At 32.7% G+C, this 24,192-nt stretch overlaps 2 protein-coding genes and 1 long non-coding RNA gene across 3 annotated transcripts; all 3 read right to left on the bottom strand.

Moving 5' to 3' along the window:
* Positions 1 to 618: 618 nt before the first annotated feature.
* LOC111711350 (uncharacterized serine-rich protein C215.13-like) lies at positions 619 to 5,504 on the bottom strand. The gene is made up of 4 exons (XM_023485684.1): positions 5,442 to 5,504; positions 4,811 to 4,859; positions 2,210 to 3,507; positions 619 to 980 (listed from the first exon to the last, which is right to left on the bottom strand). Exons 3-4 carry the CDS (start codon positions 3,489 to 3,491, stop codon positions 619 to 621), a joined length of 1,644 nt encoding a protein of 547 aa, XP_023341452.1. The 5' UTR covers positions 3,492 to 3,507; positions 4,811 to 4,859; positions 5,442 to 5,504.
* Positions 5,505 to 8,342: 2,838 nt separating this feature from the next.
* Positions 8,343 to 8,816, bottom strand: LOC111711344 (uncharacterized). Its single transcript, XR_002767225.1, has 2 exons — positions 8,754 to 8,816; positions 8,343 to 8,521 (listed from the first exon to the last, which is right to left on the bottom strand). It is a non-coding gene; the product is annotated as an uncharacterized LOC111711344 (long non-coding RNA).
* Positions 8,817 to 8,902: 86 nt separating this feature from the next.
* LOC111711341 (protein FANTASTIC FOUR 1) lies at positions 8,903 to 16,043 on the bottom strand. The gene is made up of 5 exons (XM_023485676.1): positions 16,011 to 16,043; positions 12,032 to 12,123; positions 11,574 to 11,610; positions 9,953 to 10,069; positions 8,903 to 9,172 (listed from the first exon to the last, which is right to left on the bottom strand). The coding sequence occupies exons 2-5, from the start codon at positions 12,118 to 12,120 to the stop codon at positions 9,050 to 9,052; spliced, it is 366 nt and encodes a 121-aa protein (XP_023341444.1). The 5' UTR covers positions 12,121 to 12,123; positions 16,011 to 16,043; the 3' UTR covers positions 8,903 to 9,049.
* Positions 16,044 to 24,192: the final 8,149 nt, after the last annotated feature.

Genomic DNA, 24,192 nt, shown 5'->3' on the forward strand with positions numbered 1-24,192 from the left:
CGCCAATTCGAAAAGAAAAAATCCGCTAAAATTTGCAAATGATTTTTAAATGGCCGAATTTCAGAGCAACGGTTAAAAGCTAAAAAAATTTGCAGGAAAGGATGCGCGCCTCGCATTAAAAGTCTAGTTTTTAAATATTTAAATTTTTAATCTTAATGTGACATTTTTTAAAAGTTTACTTTTTTAAATTGCCGCGTAGATTTAAGATTTAAGTTTAGTTTGTTAACCTTCTATTCTGCTACAAAAAATCCATTTAATTTTTAAACATATTTTTAATGCAAAAATTTCTTATTTTAAAAGCAAAAAATCTGTTCAATATTCATTTAAAGAGACTGTAAGCGTAATTTCAAGTGACCCTCCATGAAAAGATGGCAATGTTCGATTTACAACGGAACCTTAAAAACCTTTGTCCGATTAAGTTTAAATATTTGTATTTGTGGTTTCTCTGCGTAAGTGACTTTCGCACTTTTTCTTGTAAGAATTATAAGATTATCAGAATGAAAACCTATTTGAGTTATAAAAACGACGTTGTTTCGTATCTTTTATCAGATTAAGGTGTCAAGGGTACGAGTGTAGATCTGGTATTAAGGTGTCAAGGGTACGAGTGTAGATCTGGTATTAAGGTGTCAAGGGTACGAGTGTAGATCTGGTATTTCCCATTGAAAATATTGTAAACCGTCCCTGTCTCTGTGTACCTGTAGAAGAGGTTGCAGGGGCTAAAGGTAACTCAGTGTTATTCATCACAGTTTTATTTTCTTTCTTCTTCAGGGATTCATCAATTTTAATTTGTAGATTTCCATTCGAAGGAGATCTTGTGTATTTTTTATCTTCTTCACCATTGATGGATTGACATTCTTCCTTGATTTCTTTCTTCTGTTTCTTCCTCGGCCTACCCCTCCTCTTACTTGGCGAAGATGGCGGGGAATCATCTTCTGTGTATATCACTGGTCTTCCTCGCTTTCTCAGTGGACTTTCGCAACCTTTAATATAATTAGAAATGTCATTTGTCCTACAATCATTTGTCATACAGATCATTTGTCCTACAGAGCGGGAGAAACATTATTTGTCCTACAGAGCGGAAAAAACTAATTTGTCCTACACATCAAGAAATATATACATATGATACATTCTATTGCTCGGCCCCCAAGCCTATCCTAGCCACAGCGCTCGGCCACGAAATCGTCTTAGCCCTAACCCAAAATAAGTTGATTAAGGTAAATACGTGCATCTTAACTGTAGGAAAAATAGCGTTTCTCTATCTCTGTAGGACAATTGATGTGTAGAGTACAACCGAAGTGTAGGACAAATGATGGTATCTCCTCTTTGTAGGACAAATGATTGTGGGACAAATGACTGTAGGACAAATGATTGTAGGACAAATGACATGAAAGCACCAAAAAGGCAGACAACCTTATGAAAATGCCAGGACTAGGGTTATTTTGTGATCATTAACTCAAGAATAATACTAATAAAAAATAAGGTTTACGAATAAATTGCCGCAAATCATTTTCAAGATCAAAGACAACTATTAAGTCGTCTTGTTACTGTCATGTTTCATGGAACACCTTGTATACAACTATATAAATATTAAGGCTAGGGTTTTGATTAGACCTTTCACCAGGGACTTTTTTAAATACAGTGTCAAAATTTTTTATGGATATCAAAATGTCCCCATCTTATAATGTACAGATTAAATTTTCGCGGATTTTAAAAGGTTTCGAATATATAAGTCTTCACTTTGTTACATTTCCAAAAAAATCATAATGAATCGAAAAATATAAATTCAAGGATAACAGTATCTAGTACAAATCCAGCGATGATTACGAAACCCTCTCAAGAGGTAATTGAAGGTAATTGAGAATTGATTTGAAGTAAACAAANTAGCTGAAAAAATAAATACTCAAAAAGATTTAAGTGCAGGGGTGCATACTTTCTTGAAAAATCTTTTTTTCCCCTCACCTTCTTTTAAAAATAATTTTTTATTTAGATGTTAGGTAGTTTGCGTGGAGAAGAAATTATTTTTGTAAAATGTTACATTTGACGCATTGCGGAAAATAAATGAATTTTTGAGTAAGAAGTTGCAATCGAGTGAAAAAAATAGCTTTTTGATGTCAACATTTTTTTCACTCATAGAATCGATATCCCCCGTGGGGGGGGATTCTTGAAAATAGTAATCTCTGGAAAAATAAACTCTGTTAACATTAAATACCTGATAGAGTTGGGGTAGATTGTAAAGAGGAAACTACAGGTTCTTCTAGAGCAGAAGAATTAGAAGAAGATACAACACAAGACTCTACAGAAGAAGGATTAGGTTCTGTTGAAGCAACCTCAGTTTTATGTGAGATAGGAATTGATGCTACTTTAGATAAAGTAGATGTCAACGCCGGTTCTATACCATTTAAAGTAGCATTGCTATCAGAAGAAATAGACTCAGGTACTTTGTCTTTATCTGCAGAACTATCAATTTCCAGAACATCTTTCCCTGAGGTAGCAAAACTACTGTTAATATCAGGTACTGAAGAAACATTCGCCAATTGAACAACATATTCATGGTGCCCATTTGTCAAGTCTGATTTCAAGTTCAGTTCATGGGAATCTGAAGGCTGGACCTCTGTTGAAAGACATTCAGGTTCTGTAGAATGCAAAGCTTGCGTGGATGATGGACTTTGTAGTGAAGGTTTTAAGAAAGGAGTTTCTGACGTTGAAGTTTCCGGGACAGGATCTGAAATTAAAGGTTCTTCAGGAGTTTCTGAAGATTTGTTTCCTCTGATTGGAGCTTCTATCATCAATTGTTCTGCTATTCCTGACTCTTGTGAGTCTAATGGCACAACTTCTGATAAAGAAGGCTCTTCTGAAGGTGTAACTGATTCAGAAGTTTTATCATCACAGGTTTGATCATCTGACGTCACACATGTAGTTGTGACAGAGTGCAAGATGCTTGCTTTTGACAAAGAAGCCTCTGAGACTGAAACTGCTGAAACTTCTTTTCTTAATTGATCAGATTTAGATAGCTCATTTGCAAAATCTGTGTCCGGAATCATATCATTTGATTGTCCTAAATCAGTGTCCTTGCCAAAATCCTTAACTTGTCCTTGATCAGTTTTCAGACTGGAATTTTTACGTTCTTGACCATGATCGGGACTAATATCTTGTCCTGGATCAGTAGCTATACCATGATCTGTATCCTGTTCATGATCTTGCTCATGTCTGTGCTCGGTATCATGTCCTTGATCTGTATCATGATCCTGATCATGCCTGTGTTCTGTATCATGTCCATGATCTGTATTCTGACCTGGATCATAAACTAGTACTGAATCTTCTGACGAGCATGTTGAAACTGGAACTGAAGACTCTGCCTCCAATGAAGCTGGATAGTTGCTGTCAGAGCTCTTCATGGAATCTGGCGGATTTGCACAGGTGGTGCAGTTTTCTTTCCCTTTCACCTCAATCTTAGATTTACATTTAGGACAGGATCGACATTTATTCTCCATTGCAGGGTAATCTTGCCTAAACAATTTATATCTTAAGATTACAAATGAAGATCGATGCAGTTTAAACTGGGTATAAACGTTGTCATTCAATTTGAAATGTGTGCCTAGGATTGTGTACTTAATAAAGGACATAACTTGACTCAACTGACATACCTTTTGAAATATTGAGGGTACAACTTTATACTTTAGGTTACTTAACCTCTAGCGACATCTTTATATGACAAAATAAAGACAACTGACATTTTTTTATACTGGTTTTGACACTTTGTACTGGTTTATGACTGTGTAAAAAAAATCTTACGACTTGTTGAGCAAATCAATACCATCCATATATATATAATTGTATAATATATATCTGTTAGTTCGTTTGGATGTCCGATCATAACTCATGAACCTTCGGATTGATTTTTTTCAAATTTTGAATGGAAAACTTTGTAGAACCACGGGAATGTTCTGTGCTTGGTTTATAGATTCTAAGTTGAGTGGGTAAAATCGTTTAAGTGCGGGTAAACGGCAGGTGTAACTGTAACGTCTATTAACTTTGGCAGTGCTGGGTTCCCAAGCTAGTAATAGTTAAAACTGTAATCTCTTTTTGTTGGTTGGGAGGTCCGATCATAACTCATCATCCCCCGGATTGATTTTTCTCAAATTTTGATTTGGGAACTTTGTAGAACCAGGGGAATGTTGTTCTTTGTATTTAAAATTCTACGTTGTGTTGGTTAACTTTTGTTACAAACGGAAAGCTGGGTTCCCGAGCTTGTAATACATCAAAAAACAAATTATCAAATTCAAAGAAAGAAAATATGTGAAAGGAAACTACAGGGTGTCCCAAGAAACATGAGAGTAGCAAGACGAATTTAATGTCGTCATTGATCTATAAAATAATTTTTGGCATAAATTTGTAATCTAGAGTAAATAATTTGCATAAAGTACCGGACCCCTCGTGTTGGAACTGTGGTCTGCCTTTTTTGTGCTTTCAGTTTTACCACAGAGATATGAAGAATTTCCTTCAGATTTCGGCATTTTTTGTTTTATTTCACAAAATTTTGAAACTAAATAAAATAAAATTGATAATTACAGGTCTTAAAATTACGGTAATAATTAACAGCACAAAAAAGGCAGACCGCATTTTAAAAATGGTTATGGTTAATGTTTCAAAAATCATACCTGAGAAAGTAGGTTGACGACTGAATGTTACAAATAAATTCAAAAGCAAAGAAGACTTTCAAGTTGTCTTGCTAAATTGTCATGTTTCGTGAGACACTCTGTAAAATACTTAAGAAAATGACACTAATAATGGAGAAAAATGTAAAGCTTACCCTCATGTAGATGTTAATGTTTCACCGTATAAACTCAATAGTGGTTTATCTGAAACAAAATTTTAAATTTTAATAAACTTCCATGCGAGAAAATATAAACATTATAGAAACGGGTAAAATAACGGTGACGGAACAGAGCTTAAAATATACCATTTTCAAATCAGTAGCGTATACAAGAGGGGGGCGGAGGCTATTACAACTCGCCCACCCCCACGACCCCCCGAGATCAGCGAATTTTATGGTATCCATGGGGTTTTCAGACCATAGTTTAAAATAGCCCTAAACTGCTGTGTTCAAAACTGATAGAAGGGGGGGGGGGGGGTGGAAGAGGGTCGGGGATTCACAAATCCTAAAATAGAAAATTACCACTTTTTACTGCTTCAATATTTCGGTCATGTCATATAAATTTTCCATAAAGAACATCGTAATTCATAATAATTTTAGCTGGGACGTCATTGATGAATAATAATTACGTTTATTTGTTTCTCTATGCCATCAGACGGGCATCTATTCTACGACGTAGCTTTAAGCAAAAATGCAGCTTCAGTTTAACGCAAATTCCGCAAAGCCTAAATCGAGATGATGATCCGATCTTACGATTAAACAATTTCTACAGAAAAAAATAACTTACATAGATTCTAATATGCGAAGGACTAACATTTCTTTCTTTTCAATCTAAGACATACATAAATATGCATGACAATTAAGTCTAGCTACAGAGTGTCCTATATCATATTAGATTATCTCCAATCTTTAACGCCAAAATAAACCTTTAATACTCGAAAAACTTATCATTTTTCGCAAGAAAATTCTTTTACAAGCCTTATGTTATTTTTCTCAATGATTCATTCTAATTAAGTTTTCTGATTCGTCCCGAAAATCGTAATTTAGACCGGTACATTCCTAGAGAACGATTTTTGGACCCCCCCCCCGTGCCCCCTCCTATCAATTTTGTACATGGGTCTGACAGGAAGTGTCTCAACTTAACCTAACCCGTTGCCGCAGCGCTCGGCCCCCTAGCCTGTCCTAGCCGCAGCGCTCGGCCCAGAAAATGTCTTATCTAACCTAACCCGTGGCCGCAGCGCTCGGCCAACTAGCCTATCCTAGCCGCAGCGCTCGGCCCAGAAAGTATCTTAACCTAACCTAACCTTAAATAACAAAAAAATAAATAATAATAAATTTGCTGAAAAATAAATGGTCATGTAAAAAATTGATAGGAGGGGGGGGAGGGGGGCACGGGGGGGTCCAAAAATCGTTTACTAGGACACACCCTTTAGACCCGTTCTCGGTCTAATATGATGTGGGACATCCTGTATATTACATATTATTAATGCACAGACTTAAAATTTTGAGCTGTTATTTTTCAAAATCAAAACACGATCTAAAATTCTGCGCGGCAAATAATATTTGTCGAAGTTGAGTTCTACGCAGTTTTTGGAAACATCAATACAAAGAATAGTCTCTACGCAAAAACTAAGAAATTCGATTTAATTTCGATTTTAAAATTCTTGAAAAATTGGTCCCTAAAGACTAGGGGATGCAGTGTATAAAAGCGAATAAACTTCGGATTTGGGGCTATTGGGATCAACCCCGCTCACCGCGCCCCCTGCAATCATTGAAAACTATGGTTCCAAAAGGAATTTTTTACCCGCCCGATCCCTTAGCAACTAAAAAGCCCCCCCCCCCCTGCAGAATGGAAAGAAAAGATAGCGAATAAATATCAACATTAAGTGAAAGAAAGAAAAAATTCTTCAGCGCTTCGCGCGTATCATTTATAATAGAAATTCTTACCATTTTCTCCAGCAATTTGAAGAAAATCAGTCACACTTTATTCGTCCTCTCTCTCAAAAAAAACATATATAAATAACATTTTACTTAAATGCATTACAAAAAATGACAGAAAATTCCGACGTCGACGACCTAATCTAAATTGCATGATAGAAGAATATCAAGATAAAATCAGAATTCAGAGGGACTATACAGAAAGACTTAGATATGATAGATAGATAGATAGATAGATAGATAAAGTTTATTGTCAAAATACATAAGTCATAAGTATCTGTGTCTAAAAAAAGCATTTAATAATTTTTCTAATAACCGTTTTGGTTAATGTCTTTGGTACAGTGAAACCCTTAATAACGAATACATCGAAAGAATTCATCAAATGTCGTATTAACTTCACTTTCTGATAATGGAATGTTGCACATATTTAGTTTTTTAATTAAATGATTATATGGAACTCTTTAAAACTGTTCCCGCATATTCATTTCATGGCTATTTTTTTATTTTGGCAAATACTAAAATTTACGTAATATAGTATATAAAACTCATTGAAAAATTGTCAAGACGACATTCGATAAATTCTTCCGATGTATTCGTTATTAAGGGTTTCACTGTATAAGATCTGTAAACATTTTGTAGTAAAATCGTACTTGTCACGCATGGAATTTTAAATTAGAAAAATTCATCGTAATTTGTACATCTTGCATATTCCTGTATGGAGGAGCCTTATTAAAGTTAAATAACTGTTTTAAAACTGACCTCAAAACTGACCTCAAAACTTACCTCAAAACTGACCTCAAAACTGACCTCAAAACTGAACTCAAAACCGACTTCAAAAATGACCTCAAAACTTACCTCAGAACTTACCTCAAATCTGACCTCAAAACTGAACTCAAAACTGACCTCAAAACTTACCTAAAAACTTACCTCAAAACTGACCTCAAAACTAACCTCAAAACTGAACTCAAAACCGATCTCAAAAATGACCACAAACCTTACCTCAAAACTTACCTCAAATCGGACCTCAAAACTGAACTCAAAACTGACCTCAAAACTTACCTCAAAACTGACCTTAAAACTGTCCTTAAAACTGACCTCAAAACTAACCTCAAAACTGACCTTAAAACTATCCTCAAAACTGACCTCAAAACTAACCTCAAAACTGACCTTAAAACTGTCCTCAAAACTGACCTCAAAACTAACCTCAAAACTGAACTCAAAACCGACCTAAAAAATGACCTCAAACCTTACCTCAAAACTTACCTCAAATCGGACCTCAAAACTGAACTCAAAACTGACCTCAAAACTTACCTCAAAACTGACCTTAAAACTGTCCTCAAAACTGACCTCAAAACTAACCTCAAAACTGACCTTAAAACTGTCCTCAAAACTGACCTCAAAACTAACCTCAAAGCTGACCTTAAAACTGTCCTCAAAACTGACCTCAAAACTAACCTCAAAACGGACCTAAAAACTGACTTCAAAACTGACCTCAAAACTGACCTCAAAACTGAACTCGAAACTGGCCTCAAACTTACCAAAAAACTGACCTCAAAACTGACCTCAAAAATGACCTCAAAACTGACCTTAAAACTGACCTCAAAACTGACCTTAAAACGGACCTCAAAACTGACCTTTAAACGCAATGCCCATTCAGTAGTCTTAAAGCTTTTCTGGGGTCATTTGAAATTTAACAAACCAAAAAATATATTGCATTTTTAGAAAAAAGATCAATTCTGATTTCGATAAATAGTCTTCAAAGTATTTTATTATAATGAATGAAATTTACACAACAAATTTTTACTCCTCGTCTTATTTTCACATCTTATCTTTGCCATTTTCTTCACTTTCCTCTTCTTCTTCCTCTTCTTCTGTTTTACTTTCATCCGTTTCGATGTTATTATTCTCCTCATTTTCATCCTCCTCCTCCTCAATAAAAAAGTCTGGACTCAAAAAAATCGGATTAGCTTTATTTTACTCAAAGAACGCAAATTATGTTTTAACTGAAAAATGTTGCAGTAAATGACAAATGCAAAAACAATTTTTAATACAATTGGTCATGAAGATTGAAGAAAATTCGCAAAATAATTTTTTTTATTTAAGAAATAATTTCAAGTTTGGAAACTGAGCAGTTTACTATTTCCTAAAAATGTGTTGATACCTCATCACTGGTACTACCACCACCAGCAAGATCTGTGAAAAGTGTTGTGCCCTGGAATCAAATTATAGAAAAGGAAAGATAATATTAAATTTAAATCTTATAAATCTAACGATAACATTTATCAGATTATTTCCCTTAAACAGATAAATAACATTTATCAGATTATTTCATGGAGGTCAGAACTTTTAGTTTGTGAATCTCTCAAGCATGCATCTTCAAATTTTAAGGTGCCCACATTTGATATCGAGATCCAGAGTTCATGATTGACCATTACTCTTTTTATTGGTTTTAATTCTTTAAAGTTTCCAAAATGTTGATCTAATCTGTTGTACCTGAACAAACTGTCTTTCTACAATTTTCCAATTACTTTTCTTCCCTGCAACTTTATTTACCAGTCTTACAACACTCTTTTCATCTTCCTATAATACACGCACATAGATTTGGACTGCGTCAAACCATATAGAAATCCAACATATAGAAATCCAACGTATAGAAATNTAATAATAATAATAATAATAATAATAATAATAATAATAATAATAATAATAATAATAATAATAATAATAATAATAATAATAATAATAATAATAATAATAATAATAATAATAATAATAATAATAATAATAATAATAATAATAATAATAATAATAATAATAATAATAATAATAATAATAATAATAATAATAATAATAATAATAATAATAATAATAATAATAATAATAATAATAATAATAATAATAATAATAATAATAATAATAATAATAATAATAATAATAATAATAATAATAATAATAATAATAATAATAATAATAATAATAATAATAATAATAATAATGATAGAACTAAAAAGTACTTGTTTTTTGCTTAAGTGTTGACAAAACTCTCATTATTTTTTTTGAGAGCTTGCAACCTTTAGATCACTGCGCTGTTAGACAGTTTTCGGATCCCTCACATTTAGTTCGTAATATCTCTTCCAGGAGCATTTCAACATTATGAACATTTTCTTCAAAATTATTAAGCCAAAGTTAACTTCGAAATTCTTTCGGTGCAAAATGTCCGGGTTTTATCTAAAGGTATGGAAACTCAAAAGTATTAAAATCTAAGGAATATTTTTTTCACTTTAACCTTAACCCGTCTCATGCGCGCGCGCACATTTAAAAAATGGATTTCTGCAATTTTTGCTGGTATTAAAACTTTACCTTTAACTTTCTAGGTTCTTCCAGATTTTCTTCTTCCTCATCTTCCTTCTCTTCTTGTTCTTCTTCTTCTTCTTCTTCTTCTTCTTTGAGTACTATACACTGAACCTTTTCCCCAACCTTAAACCAAGACATATATTTCATCTTTAAAGGGATTTTAGGTGTGAATTCAAGTTACCCTCCATTAAAGGGACATTAGGCGTGATTTCAAGTTACCCTCTATTAAAGGAACTTTAGGCTTGATTTCAAGTTACTCTCTATTAAAGGGATTTTAGGCGTGATTTCAAGTTACTCTCTATTAAAGGGACATTAGGCGTGATTTCAAGTTACTCTCCATTAAAGGGACATTAGGTGTGATTTCAAGTTACCCTCCATTAATGGGATTTTAGGCGTGATTTCAAGGTACCCTCTATTAAAGGGACATTAGGCGTGATTTCAAGTTACTCTCTATTAAAGGGATTTTAGGCGTGATTTCAAGTTACCCTTCATTAAAGGGACATTAAACGTGATTTCCAGCTACTCTCTATTAAAGGGATTTTAGGCGTGATTTCAAGTTACTCTCTATTAAAGGGACATTAGGCGTGATTTCAAGTTACTCTCTATTAATAGGATTTTAGGCGTGATTTCAAGTTACTCTCTATCAAAGGGATTTTAGGCGTGATTTCAAGTTACTATCTATTAAAGGGACATTAGGCGTGATTTCAAGTTACCCTCCATTAAAGGGACATTAGGCGTGATTTCAAGTTTCCCTCCATTAAAGGGACATTAGGCGTGATTCCAAGTTACCCTCCATTAAAGGGACAATAGGCGTGATTTCAAGTTACCCTCTATTAAAGGGACATTAGGCGTGATTTCAAGTTACCCTCCATTACGGGGACATTTGGAATGATTTCAAGTTACTCTCCATTAAAGGGACATTAGGCGTGATTTCAAGTTACCCTCCATTAAAGGGACATTAGGCGTGATTTCAAGTTACCCTCTATTACAGGGACATTACGCGTGATTTCAAGTTACCCTCCATTAAAGGGACATTAGGCGTGATTTCAAGTTTCCCTCCATTAAAGGGACATTAGGCGTGATTTCAAGTTACTCTCCATTAAAGGGACATTAGGCGTGATTTCAAGTTACTCTCCATTAAAGGGACATTAGGCGTGGTTTCAAGTTACTCTCTATTAAAGGGATTTTAAGTGTGATTTCAAGTTACTCTCCATTAAAGGGACATTAGGCGTGATTTTCAAGTTACTCTCCATTAAAGGGACATTAGGCGTGATTTCAAGTTACTCTCCATTAAAGGGACATTAAGCATGATTTCAAGTTACCCTCCATTACGGGGACATTTGGAATGATTTCAAGTTACTCTCCATTAAATGTTTAATAAATGTTGGTTATAGGTTATAGATTTTATTATCGACTTTCACTTTGGTTAATTTTTAGTGTTCATTTTAGGGTCTAATACGAAAAATTATATCAAGCAGAAGTCAAAACCACATAAAGATTCTTTTATTTAAACTGTACCAAAAGCATTTAAAGATTACACAGATTTAGCCCAAAAGCCCTGCCCCATACAAATTGAAAATAAAAAAAGACTGAACAAATTCTTTATTTTTGCATTAAAGATGATTACCGCTTGAATATCTTCTGGCCGAATCTCACTAAATCTCCTGAAATAGTGATTAATAAGTTGAAAATTTTATCTTCAGAGATGGCCATTTTCTAATGTAAGGATGGTGGCAACTAACTTATTTAAATCATTTGGTTAAATATCAGAAGTAACAAGGGATCCCGCATCTTATCTATCATTGATTAAAACAGGGCTTATTTTAAGATTCCGAAGGTCAAAGCTTTAATGTTATTAATCAAGGAAACAAGTAATTATCAGTATTCTAAAAACTTAAGTTGAGGGATTTAGCAATTGTCCATCAAGTTTTCACATTGGATATCAAGATGTTGATCTATTTACAAACTTTAACCAATCGGATTCGGAGAAGGAAAATTAAAGTATTGAGTAAAATTCTCGTGATAACAGAATGTTTTTAGTCTATTTAGAATGTGTAAAGCATTTTTTTTAAAAAGGAAAATGACCTGCTTGCTGTAGTCTTCATTACCACCCCTGTTCCATTAGACGAGGAACTTATAAACGAGGATACAAGAGCTTTTCTCAGCATTCCCATAGCCTTAATATTTTAGTAAATACATAGAGCTAATTTTAGTTTAAGCAACAAGTTGATACAGGTCAAGAATATTGAGGTAAGTCAGTCATGTTAAGGTAGGTCAAGAATATTGAGGTAAGTCAAATATGTTGAGGTAGGTGAAACATGATGAGGTAGGTCAGTCTTGTTGAGGTAGGTCAGTCATAATGAGGTAGGTCAATTATGAAGAGGTAGGTGAAACATGATGAGGTAGGTCAACATGTTGAGGTAGGTCAATCATGTTGAGGTAGGTCAATCATGTTGAGGTAGGTCAATCATGTTGAGGTAGGTCATTCATGTTGAGGTAGGTCAGTCATATTGAGGTAGGTCAGTCATGTAGGGGTACATCAAACTTGTTGAGGTAGGTCAGTCATATTGAGGTAGGTCAGTCATGTTGGGGTATGTCAAACTTGTTGAGGTAGGACAGTCATATTGAGGTAGGTCAGTCATGTTGGGGTATGTCAAACATGTTGAGGTAGGTGAAACATGAGGAGGTAGGTCAGTCATGCTGGGGTACGTCAATCTTGTTGAGGTAGGACAGTCATATTGAGGTAGGTCAGTCATGTTGGGGTATGTCAAACATGTTGAGGTAGGTGAAAAATGAGGAGTTAGGTCAGTCATGCTGGGGTACGTCAAATTTGTTGAGGTAGGACAGTCATATTGAGGTAGGTCAGTCATGTAAGGGAATGTCAAACATGTTGAGGTAGGTGAAACATGTTGAGGTAGGTCAGTCATGTTGAGGTTTAATTAATGGTTTGATAATTCCATAGTATATTAATTAAATTCTTCTGTCCTAAGCAATCACTATTATTGTGTAATAACTATAATATTGTTAAAATGAATTCGAAATATAAGGAAGATGATTTCACCGACTCAAATGCCGATGTTAATTCTCTGGATGTGTGTGTACTCAGGATCCTTTTCCGCGATACAACACACCACACATGTCAAATCCCCGCTCACCCTAGCTCCCGCTTCACCCAGCAGTCAGCGAAGAACACTGGAGATGATAACAACTCCGTCTCAGGGAGCAATCCTGGCTCCTTCATAGTGATGATGCAGATACCTATAGCTACCAACAGACGATGCTTACATCCAGCTCAACATTGTTCCAAGAGTTCCAAAATTATCAGGCGTACATTGAGATGCATTCCCTCATATTCGAAACTGATAAAACCGCGATCTCTCACCCTGTTCCAAGGGTTCTACTTCTCCTCTACAAGAGGATACTCACCCTGTTCCAAGGGTTCTAACTCTCCTCTACAAGAGGATACTCACCCTGTTCCAAGGGTTCTAACTCTCCTCTACAAGAGGATACTCACCCTGTTCCAAGGGTTCTAACTCTCCTCTACAAGAGGATACTCACCCTGTTCCAAGGGTTCTAACTCTCCTCCACAAGAGGATAATCTCAACTCTAATGAGTTTACTAAGCGAACCTGGAGAGAGCAGAAACCTGTTGTTCCAGTTCTAGTTGATCTGCACCACCAATATGAAGTTATACATTACCAACATGAAGTTGCTACTGACGTCTGTCTTTTTCCTTTATTAATTTCTAAACCAACCAATTTACAATCTTTGTGTCTTGGTCAAATATTTCAAAACAATATTATTTTTCTTAAATAAATGTTATAGAATATTTGGTTTTTTTTCTGATTTCTTTATTAGAATATTTTTGACTTTTTTAAAGGTCAACAAATATATATAACGTTTGTTTGTATATTTCAAGACAGCAGATATATCAAATTACTAAACTTTGTAGCATTATTTCCCTTCAAACGACTAAATAAAACATGCAACAATGGACACAGGGTTTTACAGAAAGGATTGCTATTCGAATTTTTCAGGATAGCTTAGTGTTTGATCTTCCTTAATTTTTGTGTTTAAAACAGTTGTTGCATTCTGCAGTGCCCAATTCACAATGGTACTCTTGAAACAATTATCTGATAAATAACTTTCGCTTTTCTAGTTTGAAAAATGTTTAAATCTGATCATTTCAAATTTATATACACAAATATGCAATTCATGCTTGATCAGGGAAAGTTTTTAAGGATACCCTTGTGAATCGGTAATTGTCATCTTTGCATGGAGGGTCACTGAAGTAAATGTTAACTTATATTGGAGTCATTTCCTTGCTTAATTACTTTCTAGCCAGCTGGAGTTATAAAGTGGCCAGCAGGGAGTATAACGGTTTGAAGTGGCCAGCAGGGAGTATAAAGTTTTGAAGTGGCCAGCAGGGAGTATAAAGTTTTGAAGTGGACAGCAGGGAGTATAACGTTTTGAAGTGGCCAGCAGGGAGTATAAAGTGTTACATGAAATACTGTGGAATTGGAAGATTAGAACGATAAATTAGGATCTTAACATAATATTTATTTATATAAAATCTATCATATGTTTGTATCAAAACAAAAAAACCTTGAAATTATAGTGAAGAATGATCAAAAATTCAGTTTTAATTGACAATAATAGTGCAATTAAAATATATTGCAGACTATTTCAGGATTGAATGACTTCTTTCTTTTGCAAATCATTTATGAAAATTTGCGCAGAATTGTTAAAAACTTTATCTGCAAAATAATGAATTATTTATGAATAAAATGCAGCAAAGCAATTTAATTATCAAATCCAGTTAGCAGCAAGTTCAGTTATAAAATATAGTTTTCCCCTGCTAACTTGACAATTTAATTATCAAATCCAGTTAGCAGCTAGTTTAGTTCTAAAATATAGTTTTCCCCTGCTAACTTGACAATTTAATTATCAAATCCAGTTGGCAGCTAGTTTAGTTATAAAATATAGTTTTCCCCTGCTAACTTGACAATTTAATTATCAAATCCAGTTAGCAGCTAGTTTAGTTATAAAATATAGTTTTCCCCTGCTAACTTGACAATTTAAGCTATTCAAGATATAACATTTAGAGGATCCATAATTTAACTAATGGTTCTTAAATATTCTTTTTGTTCCTTAAATGAGTGATTACTCGTTCTTCTTCTATTGTCTCTTTTAACATGGTATTTTGAGCATTTTTTGAGTTGAATTGTAACTTTCCTATTCTATCCAAGAAAACCTCAACTCCAAATCCATGCATAAGCACCCCATGCAAATTTTTATCCACGGCAATTTTTGTTAATAATTTTACATTAGAGGACTGATATGAGACCTGTGTGTATTTTATACCTTTACAATTTGTAAATTTACATGTAAATTGTAAATTTCTGTGTAAAGGATATACAAATGTTCCTGTGTATCATTTTTACTTAATATAAGTTGTAAATGTAAACGTAAATATTTACTTTATGTAAACGTAAATGTAAATATTTAAATTTTTGATTAGGAATGTGTTTAGATTTAGAAATGCAGATTTTATATTATATTATATTTTATATATTTTATATATATTTTTTTGTTTTTCTTTTGTAAAAGATGACGCACTTATCCCGGACGCACAAGTGTAAAAAAATGTACGCACTTATCCCGGACGCACAAGTGAGACATATGTATGCACTTATACGTGTGATAAACAAGGACCATTTGTTTACAATGTTATCAACAAATGATGTAGTTTAGTGCCGACTGTATGGAATACCATCAGTCTTTTTCTTTCTGAAATTCGATCACAGTTTCCTGAACTTGTAAACTTGTCTCTTACTTTGCCACATCTGTAAAATGAAAATAAAATACTAAATAAAATCCCAAACTTAACCTTAATATTGTTTATCCAAAGAGGTTTAGGTTTTAAAGTCTCATCCTTTGCGGGTAACCCTGTCCATCTTGTCAATCCTGTCCATCCTGTCAACCCTGTCCATCCTGTCCATCCTGTCCATCCTCTGCGTGTAACCCTGTCCATCGGAGCTTTATAAAATAAATGCAATATTGACCTGAAAATGTGTTAATGGCTTTCCTTGCGCTATTTTATCTAAAAAGATTCAATTCGCATGTAATGTAACTGCAATAAAAACATTGCAAATAACATTTAAAAGTAACACACAAAGGAAAATTGCTATTAATAAAAAGTGAAACAACAAGTTTATCAGACAGAAAGTTAATTCTGGTTAAAACCATTAAATCTTGTAATTCAGTTTTGTCAAAAACTAATGCCTTTATCTTGTCAGCCAAATGTAGGAGACCTTATATATTATAAACTATAAATTCGGTAAAATCAAATAATCTAAGTTTGAAATATCAAAAGTTTGCTTCAGGTTGTATATATATAGGGATAATCAAATTTGAGTTTGAGGCAGATACCTTACTTTTGAAATGTTCATAAAGGCAGTATGTTTGTTTGTCAATTATCTTAAACTATTAAAAACATTAGGTTTAATATTAAAAATAAATCAAACCAAATTGTCTATAGCTTATACCCTCAAGGTTATAATGCAAGGAAAGTTTGTTCTGCACAGGCGTACGCATCTTTTGTACTGCAGTGTACTGTATCTGGGCGGTAATGTAAACACAAGACGGATGTCGAAGCAAGACATGGGATCCATCTACCAGATAAAAAATCAATGAAAAATTCAATGCTTTAAACCTCCACGCATACTAAACGAACACTGATGCAACTATTATTGTTTACAAATTTCGCCCAGAGAGAACTGGTTTCAATATGTACGCAGAGTATACACAACTACAATTAACTTTCCTTGAATTAGTACTTTGGTTCCCCTCATCTACGGCAAAAATTGTGATAATACGATGTGATTAAAGGGACTGTAATCACAATTTTAAGTGTCCGATTAAAACGGTACCATTTAATCTTTTATTTGAATATTAAGAGAACATTGTTGCTTCTCTATCTAAAAATGTAACTAATTCTGACAGTAAGATTCCGTGTCCTATCAAGTAAAATCCGCAAAGTCTCTTTTATGCGGAAACCGCCTTAAAGAATAATCAATTTTCAGCTAGAAAACCATTGATCATACAATAATGGTTGAAAGTGTACCGTTGTGAATCGAATATGTTACAGTAGAAATTGATGGTCCTGTAAAAAAGGTCACTTATAGGCAAATATTTTTTCTTATATAACTGTGTTGTGTAGAAATAGAAATTTTCCAAGATGGTTTCGTGTTTTCTAAAATTAGAATCTGAAACTGTTTTCACCTGTTTTTTTTCAGAAAAAATTCCGAGGAACAATTGGAATTATATTTTGCTATAAATTCAAACTGAAGGCAGACATTGAAAAATTTATAAGAATCAAAATTAAAGCTTTATTGATGGAAGCAAATTTATTCTAAAACAATAGAAACTAAACGTATCTTACGAACAAAATATGAAATTATGCTGTGGAAAGGAATTGAGTGGTAGCTACAAACTCAAATTTTCTAATCCGTAATCCATATATCTTTGCAACCTAATGGTGTAAACCATTGAAATGTTAAACTAAGATAATTTGATCTAATATAGTTCATAGAGTTTGAAATATCTAAGGTCTACATCTACAACTTTGGGTTGCTAAGATAAAGGGATTAGAAAATCAGAGTTTGTAGCAAAAAAAATATTTTATTCGTTAACGATGAGTTTAAAGGGTTACCGTTACTTGAATCGGAAAAAAATCCACTCTATAATCTGAGATTACTTATAATTACGTCTGAACCAGATACAGATATTTTCCACAGCAGGTCCGGCCATGGTGTACAACTGGAGTACACAACCAATGAGGCAACATGAAAAGACATCTGTATTCAGGAATATTTAAGGATTCGAAGTACAAAACCTTCCAAAAAAAACTAAATTTATAAATTACATGCTTAATGTTAAACGTTGGAGTATTTCTATAAAAATTAATGTGTAGCATATGCAACAAGTGGCCGTTAGATGGCAGTGTTAACCCTTTCGCGGAAATGTAGCATGGCGTACCGGGACAACAATAGGCCTGCTTAGCCGGTCCATCCCGTTAAAGCTTATGAGCAGTCTGTGTGTGTTAGTATCTAGTCTGTTGTCTGAACATTACCTTTAATAAATACTGTGTAATTAACTATTTATTGTTATTTAATCTAAAATGCATTTTTTTACCTCCGTGAGCATGCTGCACTTGTGGAAAATCTTCTGTTTTGAAAGAATTTAAAATCATTTTATATTTTTAACTTTTAAAATATATTCAGAGCTGGAGTTTTTAAATGGACGGATTATGAAAACAAGTTTAACTGATTTAAACCGATTTAAAATTAGTTCCGTCGATTTAGAAATTGTCAGCTTCGTTATATGTAATAGTAACTAAAAATAAACGACGCCATCATTATTTTATGATTTTTGTGTCATGCTATTATAAAATTGTTTCTTTAGTGAAGTTTCTTTGCAAACATTATTAAAAAATTCGTTAATCTTTAGAATACTTTAGATAAAGTTGAACATTGGAACACTCTTTTATATCGTTTTGAACCTTTTTTTAGTGAAGGATAAAAAGAAAATATGTCCTTTTCTATAATTTTTTTCTCAGTTTTTACCATAAATACAAATGTACACAAAAATAATGCAACTGAGTAGGAACACTAAAAGTCAAAGAGAATAGACTATATATCAGAGGGGAATTTACTAGAAAAAAGTGTAAAACGGCCATTTCTTGTACTGTTTCCATACTGCAGGTGTACTTTACATATGTATGCTATATAACCTTTTGGGCCCTGGAATATTATTTTATAGAAAATCTAAAATTAATGTTAAAAAAAGAGGCTGGTTTCATAATTGACCAATGATTATTTCTTATAGACTCTATGCCTTTCACTTTACAAACGATTATTTTCCGTTATAACTATAAATGAAATTATGTTATTTATTCACCTAATTCATTATAAAGTTTATTTAACAGCTTTAAAAAATTCGAAATTGAAATGAATGGTCTAGGGAACATACTGTATTAATGTACTCTACTGCAAATAATTTGTGAACATTTACATGATTTGTACACTTTGAACTCCCTTTCAGGCTGAAAGGGACTGAAAACATTCATACCGAGAGATTCTCTAAATTCCCCTCTAATATATATTCTATTTTATCTAGGGTGCAGACCGTAGATATGGCGAAGACGACATTAGTCATATATTCTATTTTATGTAGGGTGCAGACACTTAAAAATGAATGCATGCAGCAGAAGTATAAAAAATGGTATCGTTGAATTTATTTAAAAGAAAATTAGATTTCTGCAAATCCGTCAAAATCATAGGATTTGAATGAAGTTAACTTATTTTTAAGAAAATATACTTTCCTTCTTATCAGTTTATCTTCTGGTTTCTCTTTTTTTACTCTTCTCTTCACCTTCCTCACAACTCTTCTTCCTTCTCTTCTCTTCTCTTCCTTCCTCTTCTCAGACTGCAAACAATATATATATCCATATATTTATATAATTATATATATACAGGGTTTTCAAGATCCAACATCATGTTTCAAGACTGGGTCGACTTTAAGTTGTCACAACGACTTTATTCTCTTTAACTTGCAGTTATACTTTTTTGTAGCTCTAGATATGCATACTTCAAATATATTTATTAAGTAACGGAAAAATTTACATAGTTTTTTCGCTAGAGCATGGAACCTTTGGATTACCATTGGAAGGAAAAGTTTTATTCGTATATCGAACATTTCCAATTCTTCGAATATTGAATATATCAAAATATTAGTAAATCGAATATATCGAAATATTCGTATATCGAATATATCGAAATATTCGTATATCAAGTATATCGAAATATTAGTATATCAAATATATCGAAATATTCGTATATCGAGTATATCGAAATATTAGTATATCAAATATATCGAAATATTTGTATATCGAATATACAGGGGTCAATATAATTCCTTTTTCAATCCCATTTGGGATTGAGAAATTTGAAAGAAATGGGGGCAAATTGTTTAATTGGGGGCAAAATTTTTTAAATGATAATTTAAAAAAAAATGGGGGCATTTTATCGAATATATCGAAATATTCGTATATCGAATATATCGAAATATTCGTATATCGAATATATCGAAATATTCGTATATCGCATATATCGAAATTATGAATATTTTGTTAGAAGTTAAGAACATTCAACACCAAAACCCTTTTTAGTATTTAAAGAATATTTCGGGGGATAAATACGCCTCTGTATGCATATTGTTAATATCTACATATCTTTATATATTAAGAGTATCTCTAGCTTTTTGTTTATTTGTTTTCCTGATCTGCAGGAGATTCTAAGTTGAGTGTGTTTTTGTACACTTTTATAGGAAAAAATCATAAAATCGTAATTAACGACAAACTAAACTAACTATGACTACCCTGTGTTCCAAAGCTAGTTAAAGCATAATTTAACCTGAAAATCTTCTTCCTCTATGCTAACATTCATTTCCGGGCTTTTTTCTGAAAAAAAATGTTAAAATCTAAAAGACCTAGATTTCAAGATCAGGGGACCTAATTTAATGAATTTCAGCTAGGTCGCTAATCTACCTATCCCTGAATCATTGATTCAAGATACTTTTGAACTGTCTCTAGACCTATCTCAAATTCATTAAATCAGATTATTATTAAATTAGTATTTGTGTTTTATTTGAAAAAATTTATTCTTTAAAGAGTTAGTTGACGTAATTTCAAGTGAGCACCTAAATAAAGAAATGAATGCTCGATTCACAATCTTTCCCTTTAAACATTTTCTGAGCAACAATAAGGATAAGTAAAAGTTTCATCTTGGCCTCTGCTGCATAATTCCACAAGTCACTTTGGTATAGAACCCACAGCAGAGTGTTATTAACTTTCACATAGGAAAACAAGGTTTTCTTAATCATTTTACTTACACGAAGGATTAAAGGGAACCGTTGTAAATACTATATATATATATATTTACATCTTTATTTACATTTCTGTTTTCAACTTCACATTTTGCTTTTACAACCAAATATAAAGAGAACTTTTATTCTTCTACAGAATATTTACAGAACATTTTACAGCATATATATAAATTTGCTTATATATAAATATATACATATAGATAAAGATATATAAAAGTATAAAAAGATGTAAATATAGATATCGATGTTATCATAGATGTAGATTTAGGAAAAATAGGTTCAGGTATAGCAATAGATAATTAAATATAGACATTTAGATACAGTTATATAATTAAGTTTATAGTGTAACACTTGATATACAATATTGTCTACTGAAGTAAACTCGGTATTGTTTTACCATTTTCAGGATAGCGTGACAACATAATAGATAGATAGATAGATAGATAGATAGATATAAAGATAGATAGATGAATAGATAGATAGATAGATAGATAGATAGATAGATAGATAGATAGATAGATAGATAGATAGATAGATAGATAGATAGATAGATAGATAGATAGATAGATAGATAGATAGATAGATAGATAGATAGATAGATAGATAGATAGATAGATAGATAGATAGATAGATAGATAGATAGATAGATAGATAGATAGATAGATAGATAGATAGATAGATAGATAGATAGATAGATAGATAGATAGATAGATAGATAGATAGATAGATAGATAGATNGACTCATTGAGACTTGAGTTGAGACTAGGGTATTGACTCCTTGAGACTTGAGTTGAGACTAAATTTTTTTTAATTTCGGCGCCATCTAGTTACATCAATTTATCCACCTTAGCCATAACTATCTGATAAAATCATCAGTGGCGATGCCATTGAAATACATATTTTACTATTACAAGGAGCCAGAGGGGGGAGACACAGTGGGGTATTAGGGAGGGGGTCAGCCAAACTAAATTTATTCCATAAACCGCTTATTTATGTCAAATAGAGCTTGGCCGCTAAAGAATTTTTTTTAAGAAAAGTCTCCAAGTTGCTTAAATGTTATGTTTAAGTTATGAATTTCGACCAAAAACCCGCTATTTCATTGAAAACTCTTAAAATAGGATTTTTCAACACACTACTCTGACTAAATCGAGGATTTAGATTGCTGCTGGAGCCCCTAAATCTTTTCTATGTAGCTGTTAGAATCTATTTATATATTTAGGCTATCCCGAAACCCCTGTGCTCTCTTGTGCTTTTGCTATGAAATATATGTTTTTCTTCCGTAATACTCGCTGTAACAAGGACGACATCTAAATATATTGTGGGATTACAGGATCCATTCAAGGATAGATATATGAACGGGAAAAGTAATTATAAATTGAAATCTTTATAAATTAATGCAAGCTACAGTTCATACAATGTTTGTAAATGAAAAGTTATAAGAATATATTCATTTTGTCCATTCTTACCATGAAACAAAAGATAAATGCATATTACAAGGAGCATTTTGACAAAAACCAGTCACCCCACCCCATGACCCCCTAAAATACCCCACTGTGAGGGGGGGGGGGCATTAATAACTCATTTAATAAATGGTTAATGAAAAATACGCAGTGTGGTAGGGATTAATGAGGGTAAAAGTTTTAAAGAACTTGACCAACTAACAATGCAAACTTCTTACTTTTCAACGTCATCAATGTTTGGGGGGGTGGGTGGGGGGGGGGTTGAAGATAAAAAGATCTAGTTCTATAAGAAATAAAAATCTTTCTTTCTTAACTACATAAATCCACATTTTGAAAAAAATATTATTTAATGGAAATAATGCCACAGGAATTAACTGAATTCTAGCTTATATAGGATAAATTATCAACCATTTTAAACAAATTAGGAGCATACATAAGTCTTGATCGATATTCTTATCAAAATAGCCAACAGAAACCCGAGTTTCTTGAAATTTTTAAGTATTATACATCAGGTACTTAATCCTAATAAATTCCAATAGCCTGGAAGAAAAACTGATAAAACTTTTAAATAAAACCTTAAAAGTGTTGTTCTTATTCAAACAGTAATGCACTATGTACGGTGTACCTTTCACATCGGGTTATGCAGCTTAAATTCAGCTTTTCTCTATATTTTATACTTAAACACATTGTGGTTAGAAGTCAACCCACTCAACTTAGAATTGTTTAACCTAGCTAAGAATTTTCCAGTGGTTCTTCCGCGTTTACCAATTAAATTTGAGGCAAATCGGTCAAGTGGTTCATGAGTTATGATCGGACAAACAATCAAACAAACGAACAGACAAACAGAAATTACAACTTTATACATATATAAGTCCGACGTGGAAAATGTATCTTACTGTAATATTAAATTTTAGAATGCAATAATGCAAATTCACTGTAAATTAGACTGATGAAAGGAAAACTATATGCATCATTACTAGTACGAGTGTTGATTTTAAGCACAAGAGAAAAAAAAAAATTAATTCTCAAAAGTTTTTCAAGAAGAGAGTTAAATGATTTTAATTTATCGTGTATATTTACTTTTACTCTGTTTTGACGTGAAATGTATCTCCCTGCATATTTAAAATTGAAAATGCAAAATGTATAGAACATGAAATGTTTTCGTCAATCAACATTTCATCAATATATATTTTCAATATTATTAGCAATTCCTAACATAAAGTGAGGTAGCAGGTATTTTTCTGAGTTTTATTGTCTTTTCCATGAAATATTGTTTTACAGATTTGCTTAAAGGATTAATATTTATTCATGGATGTACATTTCCTTAATATATGTTCTTTTATAGACATGTCATTTATTGAAACATTAACAGAAAAAGACAATTTGTGGACATGAACATATAACATATCATAAAAGTAGATTTATTGATCAGTCGAGAATCTTTTAAATGCGACATTTAACGAATTTGATATCTGTTCCTTTTAGCTATATTCATGTATCTATCTATATACTTTGTTTGTTTGGGTGTCTGTTGACATGTTTGTATCCGAAAAACGTCAAAACGGCTGAACCGATCCCGCCCAAATTTTGTATGGGACCTCACGGGACCCCAGGGAAGGTTTTTATGATCAAAATTTCAAAAAATTTGGTTTAAAAGTTTTTATTTTTGTTCAATTTTGAACATGCACGAAAAAATAATATGAAATCTTCAAACTTTTTTGTTTTTGTTTTATATTGTACAAAGAGAAGATGCTCACAGATAAAGCCACAATAAAAAGTTGAAATAGAAGATGTGCGCAAAGCCCCCTAAAAGCCTAGCCTCTAAATATATGTAAAGTAG

This window comes from Eurytemora carolleeae, unplaced genomic scaffold (assembly GCF_000591075.1).
Source record: "Eurytemora carolleeae unplaced genomic scaffold, Eaff_2.0 scaffold374, whole genome shotgun sequence".
Classification (NCBI taxonomy): Eukaryota; Metazoa; Arthropoda; class Copepoda; order Calanoida; family Temoridae; genus Eurytemora; species Eurytemora carolleeae.

What these genes read in the sequence shown, in the direction of transcription:
- LOC111711350 (XM_023485684.1), bottom strand. Translation starts at nt 3,491, where the DNA reads ATGGAGAATAAATGTCGATCCTGTCCTAAATGTAAATCTAAGATTGAG. An exon ending in ATCTACCCCAACTCTATCAG is followed by an intron (nt 981 to 2,209) that starts GTATTTAATGTT and finishes ATTATATTAAAG; the next exon opens with GTTGCGAAAGTCCACTGAGA.
- LOC111711341 (XM_023485676.1), bottom strand. Translation starts at nt 12,120, where the DNA reads ATGGGAATGCTGAGAAAAGCTCTTGTATCCTCGTTTATAAGTTCCTCG. An exon ending in ATGAAGACTACAGCAAGCAG is followed by an intron (nt 11,611 to 12,031) that starts GTCATTTTCCTT and finishes TCACTATTTCAG; the next exon opens with GAGATTTAGTGAGATTCGGC. An exon ending in GGCCAGAAGATATTCAAGCG is followed by an intron (nt 10,070 to 11,573) that starts GTAATCATCTTT and finishes TCTTGGTTTAAG; the next exon opens with GTTGGGGAAAAGGTTCAGTG.